Raw genomic sequence first — 19,393 nt, 5'->3', positions numbered from 1 at the left:
CGCGACACACACGGGTCAGACCAGCTTCTTCTGCTTGTCGATACCTTCGTTGCCAAAAGAATTTAAGTATGTCAAGAGGTGCGAGAGTCTCTTGCATCTACCTTCATCTTGATTTCTTCTAATCAACATCTCGGTACCATATTTTGCACCCTTGGATTTCAGCTTTCTGCTAAAAATAATTTATAAATGGATTCAGTATTTCGTATCCGATCATTGCGCGATCCAAACTTGATCGGTTCTAATTAGTTTCACGGGTATTGATTTCCATCCTTGTCGAATAGTTTTCGTGTCTTTCAATTACAGTTTTCCGCCGTGACCGTGGACGAACGACGGGTCGATAATAACGCGATAAATCTGGCCGGCTATCCACGGTCAGTTATACTAGTCAACTTATTCTTTCGGCTGTTCGTAAACAACGTGACAAATACCTGGCCAGCCCATTAATCAACTCGTCGTAAATTTGCCCGACGCTTCGACCGCTTTTAATTGGAACTAAAACGCGAGCTCCTCCTGTTCCGTTCGCGCGAATTGATCTCGGATTACCGCGTTTTATGTTGTCGGAACGAGGACAGGCATGCACGTGAAATTCCACGGGGACACGCTTTCAATGGAATTCACAGGGCAAACCCTCGTTCTTCCAACAAATTGCTACTATTGTTTCCATTCTCGTTCGGTCGATACTCGATGAAACGAAAATTACGGATGAAAAAACACTTTACTTAAAGAGGTCAATTGAAAAACTTCATCAGTCATTTTTCTGACAGTCACAAATCTCATGGAACTTTGTTTCAAAGATCTTTCCCTTTTTGTTGCAGATCAACCGCAATGATACGAAGAAGAAATTCACCCCAGTTCCGCAAAGGGAACAACATTTTTTTTCTTACTTCTGTCTGGATTGCAACCGTAATGATGTTAACAGCTAGGATCGGATGTTATAAGGGAACGAAGAAGAAAAGTCGAATGCTTGCTAGCTAGCACAGGACCTAGCGCGAAATCAAGATCTTGGTTTTAAGGCGGGGACACCGGGGTAATGGCGTGTGCATTATTCTGATAAATCGTTCCGGCTGGCGTCAAACCTGACTTCGGGGCTGACAGCGACCCTGGTCAATCGTATCTACTCTTCTACGCAAGACGTTCGCGTTCGAACGCGCGGAGCTATTCAACGATCGTCTGATGCGGAAAAATCGGGCGTAGTTTTGATTTTCGTTAGGTCCTCCCGTCATCCATCAAGTGAAAAATTAAAAACTTGAACGAGGAATATTATTTCAACCTATTTATACGGTTTGGATAAATATTACAACTTAAAAAGCAGCAAATAAGACGCTTGCATTACATAAATTTATTTAGCTCATTTGCATCGCTGGATGTTCAGCAAACGTTTCTTCAACATCAGCGATCCCCTCCAGGAATGAGCGCGCAACGATCAGGGATAAGTGAATCGATAGGCAGGAGTAATCGATTCGAGTACGCATACAGCGTCCCCTAATCCCGTGGCCAGGTGTCGAGATATCGAAAGGTGATGGAACGCCTCGAGACGCGTTAAATATTGAACCGGTCGCGAAGCACACGCTGGTTGGCCGGTAATGAGCCTGTCCTTCGTATCTCGCGGATGATACACCTCCCCTTACCTTTCCGTCCAACGATCGGGTTCTGCTCATTAGCGACAGATTAATACGATCTGTTCGAAGGGAACGAGCGGACAAATGCACGGTAGCCGTGTCCAAGCCGACACGAGCCATTCGTTTCGAATATTTTGCTGCCTTTTCGATGTGGACGCGCGCGTCCGGTGGACGGTCCATCTATCTCGCTCCACGATCGCCCGGAACTTCGCCGTAAGGTCTTTATCGGGGCATCTGGATATTAAGCTGACACTCGCGTTGCTTAATCAGTGTCCAGGGAAATTCGAGGCGGTACCATCGGCCGAGTTGTTGGATCCTCGATTAATGGGGGATGCGAGTTGCTCTTCGGCTTTGCCTCCGCGTTCCCCGCTGGGCCACCGGATCATCAAAATATTTGCTCGGGTAGAAATTATGCGATCTCCAGCAACTTCTACCTTGTGGTAAAAAATGTTACTCAGGTTCGGTAAAAATTTCAGTCAAAAATGTTGATCCATTTTTGAAATATGTTAATTATCGTTAATTAACCGAGAAGTCATTATTAAGGTTCAATCGGGTGTACGATAAAAATCCGGATTCCTCGTGTCGAAATTATCTCTCAAGATCTGAAGAAGGAGAAGGTACTCGCGGTTGGCAGTCGTATTGATCTGGACAGTCTGGTCCAAACTGGTCAGAGTCGATAATTAGTCAATCGGTCAGTGTTTGTTTTATTGAAATTGAGTTCGAATCGAGATCCAACTCTTAACGAGCGTCTGTCCAGTTAGTTCATTCATGCCGGCTAATTCTCAGCCTGTTTCCCTTTCGGCCCGCTTTCGTTCTCGGATACTTTTACGCGTACCGTGCATTAATCGTTCGATTAAGCCGCCCGATAACGCCCTCTTCAGGCGAGCGGTTCACAGGCGTGCCACCAGTCGGCGCCATAACTCCCTAGCGACGAGTCGCGGTTTCTGAAGAACCTACGACCGCCTACCTGGATCATCGGTCTCGATTTTTCACCGCTGGACACTTTATTCGAAATACACACAGACGCTCCAGTCCCTCTAAATCATAGGGACATTTGGACGGACACGAGACTCTTATCGATTCCGCGAATCCGAACGATTCGCTGCTTACTCTGAATCGTATTGATAATTAATTGCACGATCGGATTGAGACCGTGTCGCTAAAAGTGGAAACTTTTAACGAAACGAGATTCACAGTAGAAATCATCATTTTAAACGCGTGAATCATCAATCCATTTAATGAAGATCGTTTGTCATTTAGGAAATTGTTCCGGGAGAATTTTTGCAATTACTTACTAGAGAATAATTGGCGGGATAGTTGAAAAGGGTTTCGCTTTAGCGTGTTTCGATGGCACTTAATCGCTCAATCTGAGATTCGAGTTGATCTTGCAAAGACTTTACGGTTTGAAAATAGTTTTCAAAGAGCGGAAGCAACAAATAATCGGCCGAGGTGCAGGCGGAAACCACGCGTAACGCGGTTCCCGGTCGTGCAGAAGCGGGAAAGAAAGAAGAGTAGGGTGACAGAAGTAGATCGAAAGGAGCATGAAAGGGAAAGAAAGGAAGAGAGAAAGAGACACAGGGGAGAGAAAATAGAGTAACACGTTTAGAATGGACGCGCCCCATATAATCTCTACGATGCTTCTCGAGCCTTCTTCTGTCCGCCTTGGAAATCATCCCTGAACCGCGTCGAAGAATCATCGCCTGCTCATTGTACATTCGCTTGCAACATCTTCGGTTGTTCCATTGTCGTGAATCTCGAGCCCATTGGAAACGAATCTATCTTGAAAAGTCTCTTCATAAAGAAATCAATAATTTTAACTTGAGAGAGACAAATCACCGTCTTAGAATGTGTCCTCTTTCTAATGGGAAGAATAATAAATTCGTCAGACTGGCGGTTGAACATTTTCGACGAATGTGCCGGTCTATGGGTTAATTCGTCCAATTAATTCGTGTTGAGATTGAAAATAAGGTAAAACGTGATGAATGTTAAACGGCTACGCCTCTGCAAGGTTTATACTGTACAAGCGTACGTGTTATATATGCGTGCTACTGAATTTGCCGTCCAAAGCAAACCGTATGTCGGACATCGGCACGATTTATCGCGTTGACACGTGTCTCTTACAGAGAGACGCGTTTCGCCCCCGTGGTAGAGCCTCTCTTTTAACCGCGATTAAAATACATTCGCCAGGATAGAACGACCGAATTTCCACGGACCCTGTTTCCCGCTGTTTCTTGCGAACCGGTTAACTCTTTCGTCGTAATTTATAACTGCAAGCAAGACGATGCGGCTTCATTAAAGACACAGACAACTAGGAGAACGTTAAATCCACCTCTCGTGGATTCTAATGGGAATTTAGAAAGGTTGTCTTTACACGTGCTTGCAGGGATCTGTGTCCCGTGTTTTCTTATTATTATTAACAAACGTTGCTTCTGTCAAAATAATTATTTCTCATCATTAATGTTACTTTGCTGCTGTATTTGGTTATAAAAGCTAAACTTACGATAGTGTGTTTTACAGGGTACATCGAGGTTTGGGTGCACCCCTCGCTGGGTACCAAAATTCATAGACTAAATCATACCTGGCCCAATTTTTCTTCCCTTACTAAGTGACCAAAAAAGAGAGAGAGAAAGAGAAAGTTGAAAAGGGTCATGGAGTGCAAGCTGGGATCGCGTGAAGACGCAGCGAAGAAGAGAGAAAGAAGGAGGGATATGATTTATATTTCTTTCCGATCGTTCGCATTAAAAAATGGTAAATGCTCTTAATGACGGCATTAATAATTGTATTCAACGAACCGCCGGTATTGACCTGAAGACACCCGTACGAGGCACGCCCGTAGAATACCCTTGTAACGATCTGGTCCGGCATTCATCTGGGCGGAGAAAGATCGTTTGTGAATGAGCGAACATTCAATGGGCACACTTTTGATCCCGACATTATTAATTATCCGCAAGTAGCTGCTAACGCCTGGACTTCTTTTTCTAATCCAGATTGACTTTCCAGCCTGGAGAACCCCCGTGACTTTGACCCGTGACTCAACCATTCAGTCATTTCCAGCTCTTGCATCCGATCACTGGATTGGATGATGCACCCGATGTATATTGTTGGATTATTGCTCGCATCCTACCTTGTTATAAATACCAGGAACTTAGAAATTTCTCTGCCTCCTCTGTTGTAGTTAAAAAAATTTCAAAGTGAAATTTCAAAAACTCCAAAGAGGGAAGCATGGTATGAAAAAGACCGAGGAAAAAGTTTCTAAGTCCATTTTCAATATCTATTTCACCAAAATCACATACAAATTATATAAAAACTCATATATTGAACAACCCTTTCATTAGCAACTTCCTATCTCTTCAAAGGACAGTTTGCTTGCTCTTTAAACTAGCACGCAGATCAACCGGATGTAGGCGTTCACCGTGTTCGTCGGTTTCGAATGACGGAGGAATCGCCAGGGGCCATTGGAAATCGCTCGAATCGTGACCCTTATCGCCTTATTAAAGAAGGCACCCCTTCGTGGTCTGCGTCACGTTGATCCCCGGACGCGGTACCATGTTTATCAGCCGCCTGCATCGGCGTTCCCTTTCATGGTCTTTAAACCGGCGCACTTAGCATGGCCCGTCATTACTTAACGGTGAGTAATAAAGTTGTACCACCAATTAGTCGACGCCGTGGAAGCACGCGCATCAACGCGAAGCAGGTAGCCGGCCTTGCGTATCGCGGCCACCTTTATCTCGGCGATATCTCGTTTCGGTCGTTCAGGATAAAATCGGTAATCCGAGAATAATCGTTATTATCTTACGACGGTGTACGGATCGGCAGCTGGCGAGCAATTTATCTGTCTACGATCGCGTTCGATTGTTGCATCGACGGGAAACGAGCGGTTTCCTGGTTGAGAAAATCACTTCTCTTAACTATAGAGCAGAATCTTGCGGGAGGTGTTGTGTATTGATCGGTAGATCAGCATCGAGCAATTACGAAAAGATTGAAAATTTTCCTTAGAAATGGAAGAATGGAATACGTGTGAACCAGGGTCCTTTGAAAGTGAAATTAGGCACATAGAATTATCCTTGCCCGTTATCAAACACCGTTACAAAACGGCAAATACCGGCCTCGTGACTCGAATCGCGAATAAAACAGCGGAAATGGCTGAAGGACGAATCGCTGTGACGATTCGCAGGGTGATTTTTATTCAGAACGACGATGACACGACAAAACTGGACGAAAAGACAAACAACCGTTCGCGGACGTGTGAGTGGGCTCCAGGAACGTAATTAATGAGCAGTTTGGCGGTCGGCCGGACAGCTGTCCAGTGTTTTTTCTGCGACGAACGGAATCGTTGGCCGTCGCGTCGCGGCAACGAAAGCTGGAGAACGAGAAAACGCGGAAAGCTTCTCTGGATTCGAGGCAGAGACGCGCCTTTTGGACGCTGCGGAAGGAACAAGATGGATTGCCTGACACTACCGGACAAGATCAATTGAATTTCTATTTCGACGTAACCGAGACCCGTTTGCCGCTAACCTCGGTTCACCATCCTACTATCCATCCCACCCTTCTTTCCGCTCGAAACTCTAATTCTTTTTCCAGCAGTCGTCGATGTCACGATAATTGTAACCGGCGATCTACTCTGCCCTCCTCCGATTCATTGGTTATTCGATAATGATCGTTGCCTCGATTGTAGTTACTTTTTAGTAATTAAGCTTGTTAGCCATTACGAAAAAGAAAAAAGAAACAATTTCCTCGAAACTTATCTCTGAACGTCACGTAGACCGCTCAGAATTGAGCTTGTTACGTTTTCGTTACACTTTTTATTCAATATTATAAAAAATTATCGCAATCATTTAAAACACATTCCAATAATATATTATTGGTGTTCTGCGACGACGCTCGCATTTATCTCGCGGTTGCAACTTTCACAATCGTCGTTTCAAGGAATAAACCAGTGATTAGCGCGTATCACGTGTATGCCGATACTCCAATCGGTTATTGACCACGAAAATGCTTACGCTCGTAGCAACTGATATTCTCTGTTCAACAGTGATAGCAGAGCCGATGGAAAGAAACGACGCACCGCGGAAAATCGCCGAATGACGTAAAACTGGGTAACCATGCTACGTGTTATCAAGGCCGCTGTTTTGCTGGCTTAACCTTAGTTAATATTAAAAGAGATCTGATACTAAATGATTCTTTATTTCGCAGAAAGAAATACACGTTACATGATCATCATTTCTATCTTCACGTAGAAAAGGTTAATTCGAAGGAAAACCACGTAAAGTCGTTGATGGCTCGCTAGCAAAACGCTGCTCAATGTATCATTAGGTAGTCATTGCGATCACCGTGGGTCCCGTAGGTACACGCACCGCCGACGGACACGTAGGTAAGCCATCCTGGCTTCATTCACGTCAGATGCGAGCCAACCACGTCATTTATCTGCCAACCATCCCGGCTAACGATGCATTGCCGGCTTGTTGGTCGAGCTTCGTGGCATCCTCGTGTTCTGCGGACTAACTTCCCCTGGAATTTCGACCTCTTTCCTGCACAATTTGAATCAATCTCTTCTTTTTTTTCCTATTATAGAAGTAATGGAACAAAGGCTCGTTTTTTGGTTCGATTCCTCTCCATAGACTGTATCAACGCGTTACTCCAACCTCATCTTTAATTAATGTGCATTAATCACGTTCGTGAGAGAATTTACCGGTGCTGAGTGCGAATAAAATTAATGCGTATAATATGTATGAATGCAATTCGCGTGAGCGAAGCTGCTCTAAGGTCTTGTAATAATTTTTATGTTTTCCATTAATTCAGCTATAGATAATTCTCTCAAATATTTTCCATTATTCGCTCTTGTTTCCCTTCTTGTTTAACGACGTTATCGACGTTATCGTTTCCAGGAGCCTCCATTAAACTCCAGTCTCGATGCTGGAACTTTTTTCCCCATTCAGGTCCTCGCTCGCAGCCGGCGTCTTCGTCGAAGCACGACTTCAAAGCGCAATACAATATCGCGCGGTCGAAGTTAACGAGAGTTTCGCGTGTCCCGGAAACAAGCGGCTTGCCATAGACGGCCGCACTTACAACCTCTCGCTCGGACCACTCCCAAATTTGGCACGCACCTTAAACACTTGGAGCAATTAGCGAACTGTGCCACGAGGCCGAGGCAAAAACCACCCCCGGCCCCTTTTGCCAACGACACAGAACGATATACCATCGTTTGATGCAGAAAATATGTTATTCATCAATTTTTTAGTCATTAATGTACAATTATCAACCTCGGCGGAAGAGTTAACGTTGAATAGCAAACAGTCGCAGGGACTGTTAATAGAAAAAACATCAGCATCGCGACGGAGGAGCGTCGTGGCGTCGCTGGACCATCATCGTATCAATGCTCCCCGGATTGACAGACCCGGACTTGATAAATGATACTCGGTACGGCCCCATGCACCCCTCTCTCCCTTGGAGTTTCGCGTTCACCGTGGATCCACCCCTGCTGAGCTCGATCGAGAAAGAGGGTGCCTCGTTCTCGGACCGCTCGCAGTCTGAACAGACATCCGAAGAGAGACTATGAGCGGAGAGAGAAGATATCTCTGCGGTGAGAAGTAAACACGTTATACAAACGAATGCGGGATCGATAACGTTGCTCAGGATCCCGTGAAGACTTTCTCACTGCCTCCTCATCCTCTTTTCCCCTCTCGTCAGGCTTTTTCCAACGGACTTGTCTCTTTTCTTTCCATTGCTTTATAGAGGTCTGGAGGGTCCACGATGTCCTTCATGATCGATAACTTTAGCAAAGTAATTCACGGATTTACAGAGGTAAATGATTTGCTTCGGAGTGGATTTAATTGGAGATTCGAGGGTCGTTAGGGGTTAGAAGGGTTGATAATCGAATTGGTTTCTCTTTTACGTGTACTTAGTGGTTTGAGTAGTTTTGAAATTAATTCAACAATATGAAGGCACATTCGAAATTCATTTCTCGTTTTCGATGATTTTTATGATAGCGTTGAAGGAGTGAAACTAAGGAAACTGGTTATAACTTTCCAGTTAGATAAATATTACTCGAATTCAAAGATACGTAATCGTAAAATCAATGTATAGATAATCGGGAGTTGATTATGGTTCAACATGTAAGTTGACTTGAACAAATAAAACAAATATTATTAGACGCCTTAATAAATTCATAGATCGCATCAATAGAACGTTTACCGTGTTTATAGGCAACTAAACGCAATGATGAAATTTTCTGGCTGACGATGGTGTAATAAACACTTGTTAAATATTAATCAGTTAAGCACAAGTCGGTTTCCTGAAAAGAACAAGGTTTCTCCTCGAACAAACTTGTTTTCATATTCATTCCAGTCGAAAGTGCGCGGCTTCCATCCGAAACTAGTTTCTACTTTTGAATTAACAGAATGCTTCAGTCAATATTTATTGCTACAAGGTTTGAGTGGAAAAAAACATATCTCCATCTTTTATGATACCAATATAGTTACTATTACTGATTGTTAGTTAACGGTTAAAAACTGCTTTCTTCATAGAAAATTTCTCCCCTTCGCAATGTCGTCGGTTCGTGAACCGAAAGGGCAGGGTTGGCCGCGTTTAAATTTCGAAATTCCTTAGGGAGGGTTGTCGGTTCGTCGCATAGCGATCACTTGGCTTTCGGCAAGAAAGCTATTCACTATTTCGACACAATGCAAATCCCTTGGGCGTTTAAACAACGCGCGTGTCCGATGTTCAAGGAATTAACCATTGACTAATAAGTGTCAATATTTACCCTCTGGGTCCTAATCTGTCGAGGAGCCAATTGGGATTTCAAATTCAAAAGAAGGACAACGTTGTAAACACTTCTTGTACCTGCTTAGAATTAGGAGGGGTTTGTAGAAAGCTTATTAAACGCGTCAGTTTTGAAACTTTGAGAGTTTCTAAGCCGACGACGAAATGAGTGATATTCACACGTGGCGTTCATCTCGTAGATAATTATTTATAAAGTAGAAAAATTCACATCTACTTTGCGTACCCTGTTGCAAAGATCGGGTCGTTAAAGTAAGAAAAGGTATCGCGCTTTTTGCTCCAGTTCTCGTTACCTCTATCCAAAAGATTGGCCACCCTTCGAACGATTGCTCAGCGGTTTTACCGCTCCGCCCCGAAACGCCTGTTCGTCTCGTGTTCGCTATAACGCTGCCATTAAACCCGTGGCTTTCTGCTTACAGTCATCCATTTTGAATTTCCCTTCTTTTGGATTCTAATTTTAATTCTAATGGTAGCTGATAGTCCACATATGGATTAATGCCATATTACATTTTATTAATTTAATTAATTAATACTTTTAATATTAAAAAAAAAGGAATGGACAGCCCAGCAAACATAGAGATCTTTTAACGACGAACTGGATTTGATTCGGATGGATCCAGATAGTTGATTGTAGAGTAACGCAAACAAAATATAAATCAATCGAACAATAATAGAGGCCGCCTGGCTTGATCCCGATATTTCCAATTTTCCCAAATGGTCGCAAACGCCACCCTACAAACCGGTGAACATTCTCTCCCTTCGAGGTACACAGGGCGGATGGGGGCACATATGTTAGCCCCCGAGATGCCGCGCCATTTCACGCAACGCGAAGCCCCAATTTAATTTGTCCTACGAACCAAGAATCCGAATTCGAAATGTAACTGGTTCGATAGAGCCCAGAATCCATCAAGAAAAATCTATGTGACCAAACTTAAAAATTTTCCTTTCGTTTAAAGAAAATTAGTTCCAAGACACTAGAGCACTAGATTGCTGTATTTACAAAACTCTGCACCGTTTTAAGGTACTGAAACCCAGAATTCTTCCCTCAAGCCTACCTTCGACCTACCTCCATGAAGAATCAACGTGTCCAAACTTCAGCAGATCATCAAGGTAGCCTGACCATTGAAAATCAAAGAACACGAGTGCGTGACAGATTTCCAGCAGAAAAAAAAAGAAACAAAACAGAAGGTAAGGGTGGTCAGGAGTGAAAGTTTTATTGCACGTAGCCGGGGAATTTTTCGTCGACGGTTCGCCTTCTTGTATACCTGCGTGACAAAAACGTGGAACAGCTGGCAATAATTCTGTTTATGGTGTTCCAAAGTGACCGTGCGACACGGCCGACGCAAAAATGAAGACACCACGGCTAGCGTGGTGTACAAGTACGGCGTGGGGATAACGCGTGGGGAGGCGCGTGTCTTCGAGCTGCTCGGTTGTTAAGGGACGATGCTATTTATGAAGCGGACTCATAAAGTATAAAGACGGCGCACTTTGGCTGCAATACGTCATCCCAGGTGTCGTTCAGGTAGTTTGCTTAATACTACGTGTCTGCTTTGGTCCCGCTGTAAATAAGAACCTGCCTTTTTTTCTCCCACTCCTTCTTTTACCGTACTACTCGTTGCCTCTGTTGCTTAACAATGAACAGGAGGAAACATTAATTTTATTGTGTAATTACAATTTCTAATCGTGCTTGTGAATATTTATTTTTTAATATCAGTATCGAAGAAGTGATCAAAATTACAATTCAGAATGATCGGATCCCTCATATTCTTCGGTCCTAAACTAAAAAAAAAACAGTACAGCAGAGATTCCCGGGACTAGGGAAAATGAAGTCAGTAGGTAAAATCATTTACGGTCCGCGAAACGTCCCTGTCGGGACCCTCGTCGCTTCCCACAAGTATCGCCCTTTGCGGATTATTATTTATTATCATCGTGGTCTTTCCTCTCTTGCACACGCGAGCTCAAACTCCTGCGTTGTTCTCTCAGCATCATTTGCGTGCTGGTGTTGGTGAAGGTTTCAGATACGTGTGGATGATGGTTGGACGTAGTGGTGCGGACGCGTGTCCATCCTGATCAGTCGTTCGGAGTCCCCGTAGGTTTGGTCACCACGACGAACGCATCATCAATCACGTTTTTTCGGGGTTGCTTTACTATTTATAGTTTGTCCGCAAAGCCGTCTATTATCTTCCTCCGGACGATAATTGTTTCCAAGCGGGCCCGTTTAAGCGCGAGCCGATCATTAGCTTTGACGATTGTGTCTTACTTAATCCCGCTTCAACCTTTTGTGCTCCAATTACCTGGTTGACAACGTTCACGCCTTTTTTCTTGCTTAATTAGATTTTTAACAAATGAAAGACTTAGCGGAGGCTGTATAGGAACATTAAGATAGTCATTTGTTACATTTTCGTTCCCTACTTCTTTGAGGTTTCACCGTAGACACTGATTTCTTAATGTGTTTAGAAGAATATTGGTTCGGGAAAATAAATGTAGGGATTTGACATTTTTTAAAATAAATTTATTCATGATAAAATTATTACAAAAATAATTGAAGCATTCAAAGGATAGAAACGTGTTCAGTATAGAAAAAGATTTCGATTGTCCATGATGAGCCGAAATGGAAGGGCTCTCCCTCCCGAAGTGGTCGAGCCTACTTTCATAATTCTTCAGCTTTCTTCGGCCTTTCCTCTCGGCTCGTTTCCCCTCCTCGCAAATGCGCCGAGACGAAAGTGGGATTAATGAAAATACAGAAGGTGAACGGGGGCAGAAGAGACGTGCTAAATGCACGTGTATATAACGGGAAAGAGGAGAGAGGGTTCAACAGGGTTGATTAATCGTCGCCGGTCAGGCTTCTAGAAAGAGACGTCACTCGCAAGACTGCCTGCGTCTAGCTTCGTCGAGCTCTCTTTGTTTACCCGCTTCGAAATATCTATTTCAGTCTTTCCGGTTTCTCGATAAAAACGCGGAAAAACACTCGGAACTTCGAAAAATTTTCCAAAAACAAAATTGGAGACATATTTCATCCAACCGGACCATCAATCATGCTGGTGCATTGTCAAGTTTCACTCGTAGAGCTCTGTTTTAATTAAAAAATTTGAGCTAACCATTGACCCCGTTCCTTCTCTTCGCCTGATAAATACATGATTAAATCTTAACCCTAATTCTGTCACCTGAGGAACAACCGAAACAACCCATAAATAACTCAGCAATCTATCATCAACAACCAGCTCCCGGGCCCGTTAAAAAACAGCCTCCTCCCTTTTAAGAAGCATCATTAAAAGCCACTTATCAATTTCCCCGATTTTATCAGAGCTCGCTCGCTCGTCAGCTTCCATCCATGGGGGTCGCTCGTCGCCGATAGGCTGCCCTCGGTACGCAGCCAAGCCGGCAAAGGGGGTTGCACACATGGCAGGCATTGTGCGAGGTCGGGTGCGAAGGGGAACCAATATGGGTTTTGTGTGAATAGCGTGAATAGTGGGAGGGGATTGTGGCACAGATCGAAAATCGTCTGCGTGTATCGGGGGTGGCCTTAACTCTGAATCAAAGGGCAGCTGATAGAAGCGGAGAGCACCCCTGCGGTAGCCCGAGTTGAAACGGGAGGCGCTACACGGGGAACCCCGTAGACCCAAGGGTAGAGTCCCGTCGTCCCCTCCACCTCCGCCGGGGAGCCACTGTCCGCGTGGTACGGTAATAAACCCGGTGAAAGTTTGCCGGGGTGCCCTTTTTGGCACGCGTGGAACCCCTGTGTACCGTGGACGGTCGAAAATCGTCACGGGGACAGGATTCGTTTCATTTCATTGTAAGTCGGCCTCGCTGCCTGGCGAGTACCTCTCTCTGTGCTGTCGTTCCCTGGAATACTCTGTGCACAGACTTTGTCGACAGTGCTGAAGGAACTTCTTCGTCGTTTTCAGTGTGTTTTATATTAAACACCGAGTGTCTTTTGCATATCAAGTGAGGAAAACGCAGTGTGTACACGTCACAGTGTCCTCCGACCAGTTTTACTCGTGAAATGTGCTCTCCTCGAAGTGGACGGACCAGTGTTGTTTGAGATTCATCGTAACAGATAATCGCGTTGTCTCTGGTGCTTTCGTAGTTGCCCCTCCAATCGCGATGGCCAGCTCCGCGTACTTCGCCAACAGCGAGTCGGACTACTGGCCTTATCAATCGTCAATCGGTGATCGATCCGGCGAACAGGTTATGTATCCTGATAGCGGGTATCACGCAACGCATCAGCAGCTGCACTCCAGCTCGGATTACACTCAGAGAGCGAACCAGGAGCTCTCGCCCCCTTCCAGCCTCCTGGAGACTCTTTTGCGTCATGGGAAAGAGGCAATCGCAGAGGGTTATGCTAATTCGACCGGAAAACCTGTGACGTCACCGCCTGCACAGAGTATTCCTTACGTTTCTTGCCAAACTCCGCCGTATACACCGACGTCCTCGACGGATAGAACCTCGCCTATCGCGGCGTACCTGGCGGATACTCAGGATCGTGTTCAACAGCCGGAAACGCGAAATAGATACTTGCAGGGCTATCAAGCCTACCCCGCGCAGCCGCATTCCAGCAGCTGCGTGACACCCTCGATAGTGACACCAGGTTCACCGACCGATTATAGCGTTCAACAGGGATACGGTAGCTATGTGAATAATAATAATGATGGGAAGCAAAGCCCTAATGAGGCTGAGTACGCGGAAGATCAGGCGCAACGACAGGTGGACTATCCATGGATGAAGTCTTCTTACTCCAGTGGTACGTAAAAACCTAACTTAAAAATTTATAACTCCTAACTCCTCATTCGCTGACTTTTCACTTAACATTATAGGGGACACGAATGGCGCTGGGCACAAACGAACACGACAAACCTACACACGTTTCCAAACCCTCGAGTTGGAAAAGGAATTCCACTTTAATCGGTACCTCACCAGAAGACGTCGCATAGAAATAGCGCAGGCTCTGTGCTTGACCGAGCGCCAGATTAAAATCTGGTTCCAGAATCGGCGCATGAAAGCGAAGAAAGATGGCAAACTGAGTTACAACGGGCTGGAAACGAATATGGAGGACATCGTATCCACCAGTCAAAGTGGATCGCCCATTGAAGGTCTATTGGCCACGGGGACAACGACAACTCCAACGACTACCATGATGCCCATCGGACAAGCTACCACGTCTATTCAACATACTTCCGTGATGCCAGAGCATCATCTTCACGAAGCTTATCTTCAGTATCGCCATCAGCAGCATAACATGTACGACGGGCATAGTTACTTCCAGAAGCAAATGTATGGGAGTCAGATGCCTAAGCTCCAGCATCATGCCGAATCCTGAACACGTTGGATCAGTATTGAAAATAAGACTGCTTAATATAATTTTGTAGGTATATAGGTTACTTGGGAATCAATTTTGAGATTAACTTTAAAAGCCATCAGTGATCCTTCATGGCAATCAACGTGTTAACCCTTTTCTGATCACAAAAACATTCAAACTAGTCGAAGATACCTCAAACATGGACTAGCCAGCTAAAGAACCTACATTTCCACGGGCAATTCAGAGTGCAAGCGTCAAATAGATAAGAGACAACTAGAAGAAAGGAAATTACAGGCATCGCACGACAAAGTTCGACCTTTACGGTGCATCGTGAACAGGGAATGCCGTTCGGGACAAGATCGGGCCAGCTGACCCTGCAACCACTATGATTTATGGCTGAACGAGCTAAACAGCCGAGCATCCTGCGGCTCAGGTATCCCGAAAGCGCGGTCGTTCACGCCGTATTTCGCTTGCCACGGTCCGCTCCAATCGGTTCGCGCTACAACACGCCCGGCCACTCTTTCCAGTACCGCGTACGAAGTTTCGAAAATATTTTGACTCGTCCGCTGAAAATTCATACTCGGCTGATTAATGACGATGACTCGGCTATCGTCGCGTTTCCACTTTCGTCACGGTCGCTTTCTGGAAGAGATTTGCGCGAACGGGAGAAGCTGATGGACGCTGAAAGAACCTGAAGAAAAAGAGGAAGAACTTATCGTTGGAACTAGCATAAAATTCAAAGCCAAACGTAAGAATGAAAAGAACAATGTTTATAATCGAGTGGAAACTTACCGATAACTTGATGCGGACAGGGCGACAACTTGGGGAGTCGAAAAGTTAAGGGATGAAGAAGAGTGGGGGGGCGCTCAGCAGCTGCGCCGTTCACACGCAACAAGATGGCTGAAAACGTTCTTCGTGCGTGCAACAGCGGTCTTAATTCTTTTTTTTCCTTTTAACAATCCTTCCAGTTTAACTTGCAATCGTAATAATTAGTTCGCAGCGTCGAATTTGTGTCGCCCTCGAATTGCAAGTTGGAGTTGCTCGAAGAACAATAAGTGCGTAATCGTTGAATTTTATAGATCGTCCAAACAAGATCATTAAGGTCTATAAACTTGTGCGAATCAGTGCTTAGTTTAAGGTATATTTTCACTTCAATCGTGGTGGTAATTAACTAATCTGTAAGGTAACTTTATTTTCTATTCTGTTGCAATAATTTTGCAAATGATGCTGAATGTTCCTATTAGTTAGTAAAACAGTGTAAATATTATTATACATCTAAAGTGATAAAAAATGTTCAAATAAAAATTAAACGAACTCTTGGGTGGACAAGAGGTATGATATTTTTAAGTACAATGATCGTAGGATTACAGAGCTTATTGTTAGTAATATAAATTTATTTATTACAAGTTTAAGGAAAGCTAGAAAATATTTTTGGACAATTGTACTTTAAGAGAGATACTAGTCGATTTAATATAAGTTTTATTAGATAATCTTATAAACGCTATATTTGGGACTGATAATAAATTATTTCATAAAGGCCACTGTTACTTCATCGACATTATATTGATATTAGCATAATTAACATTATTAAATTACTTGCAATCTAAAAGCGTATATTCCTCTAAAGATACTTAATCGTTTGTTTTCGTAAACAGGGAGAGTTAAATTAATTTGGACCGCCAGCGAAGGTTCCTTCCCGCCAAATGGACCAGCGAAAACAATTCAACGAACGACCCCCTTAAATTGTGGATCGTGTACTCGTTATCTACCGATCGGAAGCCATCAATGGCATACGATAAAACATTTTAACGAGAATCAGGGTTCACCCTTATCAAAGCAGTCACCTTGGTGGCCAGCATCAGCATCAGCCAACTTTAAACGTAGATTCCACGAGGTCTACTTTATTTTTCTTTTTATGCAAATAACAGGATCTATGGTGGAGATGTGCCATTTGCGAAATGGTCACGAACCGCTCGACCAGAAGTGGGGAAAGGAAAAAGGAGGGAGAAAAGGTTTGTATGGTAGTGTTGGGTGAAGCTACGTTGCAGAGCACAACCCTGAGACGAACAGCAGCGGCGAGAGTGAACCTTCGGTTCGTAGGGGTTGGACGAAGAGGGCGAGGGTCGATATTGTGCTTGACAGATAGTTTCCCATAGCTCCGGCAATCCATCATGGCCGGCACACGGATACGTATTGGATTTTCTGCAACGCGTCTTAGCTGTGAACCTCGAATTGAATATATTTTTTTTTTCCTCTCTAGCCTGTCCGGGTAACCCGCGCGGAATTTATCAGCTCTCAAGAACGCGCCTCCTCTTGTTGAAAGAGTTTATAAACTTTTTTTCCAAGAGGTGTCTATGGTATGGTAATCTCTGTTGCAGATATTCTTTCCTTATGTTCATAATTTTATTAATTCTATGCAGGTCGAAGACAATTAGCTTGTTTTTACAAACATCGTAGGAAGATTAAGGACGTATCTGTTAGACGAATGTACAAGAAACAACAACCTACGATTCCATCAACAGCAAAAAGAAAATCATCATAGCTTGGCAACCCTTATTTATGCAAACGCCTGAAACCGTCCACGCAGAAGTTAATATATGACTGCCCTGACGGGTTTGCTATTATAAGATCTGCGTGTCTGTTAAACTTTCTCGCTCGAATCATTGTATCATTGATAACAAAATTCACTGTGATTAAAAATGTCATCACCAAAGAAACATCTTCGGCTTCATGCCGATTAGACATTAGCGCATTCATTACAGCCATCAATTTCATTAATTACTTAATATTTCCATACAGAGGCAATTATTATTGAAATAATCTCAGTCTTTGAGCCACTTAGAGGATCTTCGAACTCCCTTTGCTACTCGACGAATGCAAATGTACTTTACGATAATTCGCGGCCACTTAAGGCCTGCTATCAACGACAATAATTACTTCCCTGGACTCGTTCCACTCCAACGAGTCGCTAGATTACGAGGTAGCAACGTGGTGAAGCCTGGAAGAGGGAGCGGAAGAGGAGGTCGCGCAAAGCGTCCTTTTCCGCGTGGCGTTGTCGAGAGAAGGGCATAACAGATACACGTGTCCTGGCGGCTCTGCTTTGCGACACGTGATTCATGGGGGTCCCGATACGTTTTTTACACCTGCGACGGCTTTATTAGAAATTCTAATGGGGCGAGCCGAGGGAGAAGCGAGAAGGAGAGACGAAAAAACAGTGAGCAGGAGCGCGTCAGAGAGAGAAGGTGAAGTGAAGAGCAAAGAGTGACACGCGGCCGCGAGGCAATGCGCCTCGAATCGGACCGAAATACTCCGACCGTGGCCGAGTTCTTCCAGCGGATCCCTTCGAAAGCCAAAGGCTTTCATTACGTCAGTCTGAAATACATCGACATCCTGACGTGATGACTTCGTTATCCCGGACGAAACCCGTCCTCCCTGTACACGGGACTCTGAATTGTGAGCACTGTTTATATTCTACCGAGTATGTTAAAACCACCGTGTTACTTTTGATCGAAATGGAATTTTGTAGTTCGATCGAGTGGAATGGGTGTGCGATCGCGTTTCGCGGATTTGAATATTGCACCCCTCCAGAGTGATTGGAACGAGAGCGCGGGAAGTTTGAATTGAAGTGGTAAGAGGGTAGGTCTTGGACTACATACATATGTAGCAGAGGTATATTTTTTTTATTTTGATAGCAATAGTATTATATATGGCGATGTAATAATTACATAACAATTTTCAGGAATAAAGCAACAATAAAAAACACTCCTCTCAAGTTGATAAGAACTCAAAATACTACCCTTGAATCTCAACAATTAATACCTATCAAACCATTCTGATCCCTAAATGAAAAAGGTTCGGTCCAATCTCGTTTACCCTCCGAGAGTATCGCTTTGATAGCAGCCCTCTGCAAGCCGAAAACTCGTCCCCTTCGAACTCACGGCGTGCAAGAACAAAGCGACGTCTCCGTCGCGATGACGAATCCGTAAACGGTCCGGCGATCATCGCGTTTCCAGCAACTCGACGGTGTTTTGCGGCAAGGATGAACCCCTGTCTGATCCGCGATCACTTGTCAACCTTTCTCCCTCTTACGTAGCGCTTCGAGTTGGCGCGCGCGCGCTCCTTCGGAGCAGGCCGCCTCGCCACGCTGCGTCGCGACGAGAAAAGCGAGGCCTAGGAAGGATGGTAGGTGTAGGACAAATACCGTGCTCCGAAGTGGCGAATACCGAAGAGGTGGTGGGGGTTCCCGAGTACACGAACACAACCGCGAGAGAACTTAAAGTGGAAGAGATAGCCAGTTCGGTTTACGGTGGTGGGGCGCGTTGCCGCGATGGTGGGGGTCAGCGAAGGAAGAGGTGGGGCGACCGGGGGCGGGCGCGCGCGACAATTCAACAGGAACGACCGCACTTGCCACATCTGGCGAGCGAGTGGCACACTATACGCTTTGCGCTCGATTTTCTACTCTCCGATATGTGTATTCGATCCAACCTCGATCTCTGAACCACGTTGCTTTCTATTTTTTTTTTTAAATCTGCTTAAGATAAGACGAATCAATGGCTTTTGTAAGGTAGGAAATTAGGAAGAACCTATTTGGATCAGGATATAAGTGATGGGTAGCAGAGGAAAATGGTCAGATAATAGGAAAAGAGGAGCAATCACGAAAAACGCGGAAAATGTGTAAGGAAAAACGGTGAAGTCGAGCATA

At 44.6% G+C, this 19,393-nt stretch overlaps 1 protein-coding gene across 3 annotated transcripts in view; it reads left to right on the top strand.

Moving 5' to 3' along the window:
* The window catches only part of LOC117605531 (uncharacterized), a 94,028-nt gene extending 77,661 nt beyond the window's left edge, over positions 1 to 16,367 (top strand). For all 3 annotated transcript variants that reach the window (XM_034326955.2, XM_034326956.2, XM_034326957.2), the window contains 2 exons: positions 816 to 14,136; positions 14,210 to 16,367. In XM_034326955.2, coding sequence (XP_034182846.1) covers positions 13,500 to 14,136; positions 14,210 to 14,712 — 1,140 coding nt within the window. In that variant the 5' untranslated portion in view covers positions 816 to 13,499 and the 3' untranslated portion in view covers positions 14,713 to 16,367. The remainder of the gene's footprint in view (positions 1 to 815; positions 14,137 to 14,209) is intronic.
* Positions 16,368 to 19,393: the final 3,026 nt, after the last annotated feature.

The sequence above is a fragment of the Osmia lignaria genome, chromosome 14 (assembly GCF_051020975.1).
Source record: "Osmia lignaria lignaria isolate PbOS001 chromosome 14, iyOsmLign1, whole genome shotgun sequence".
In the NCBI taxonomy this organism is placed as follows: domain Eukaryota; kingdom Metazoa; phylum Arthropoda; class Insecta; order Hymenoptera; family Megachilidae; genus Osmia; species Osmia lignaria.
The sequence above is the reverse complement of the archived record's forward strand: the minus strand, read 5'-3'. Positions and strand labels throughout refer to the sequence as shown.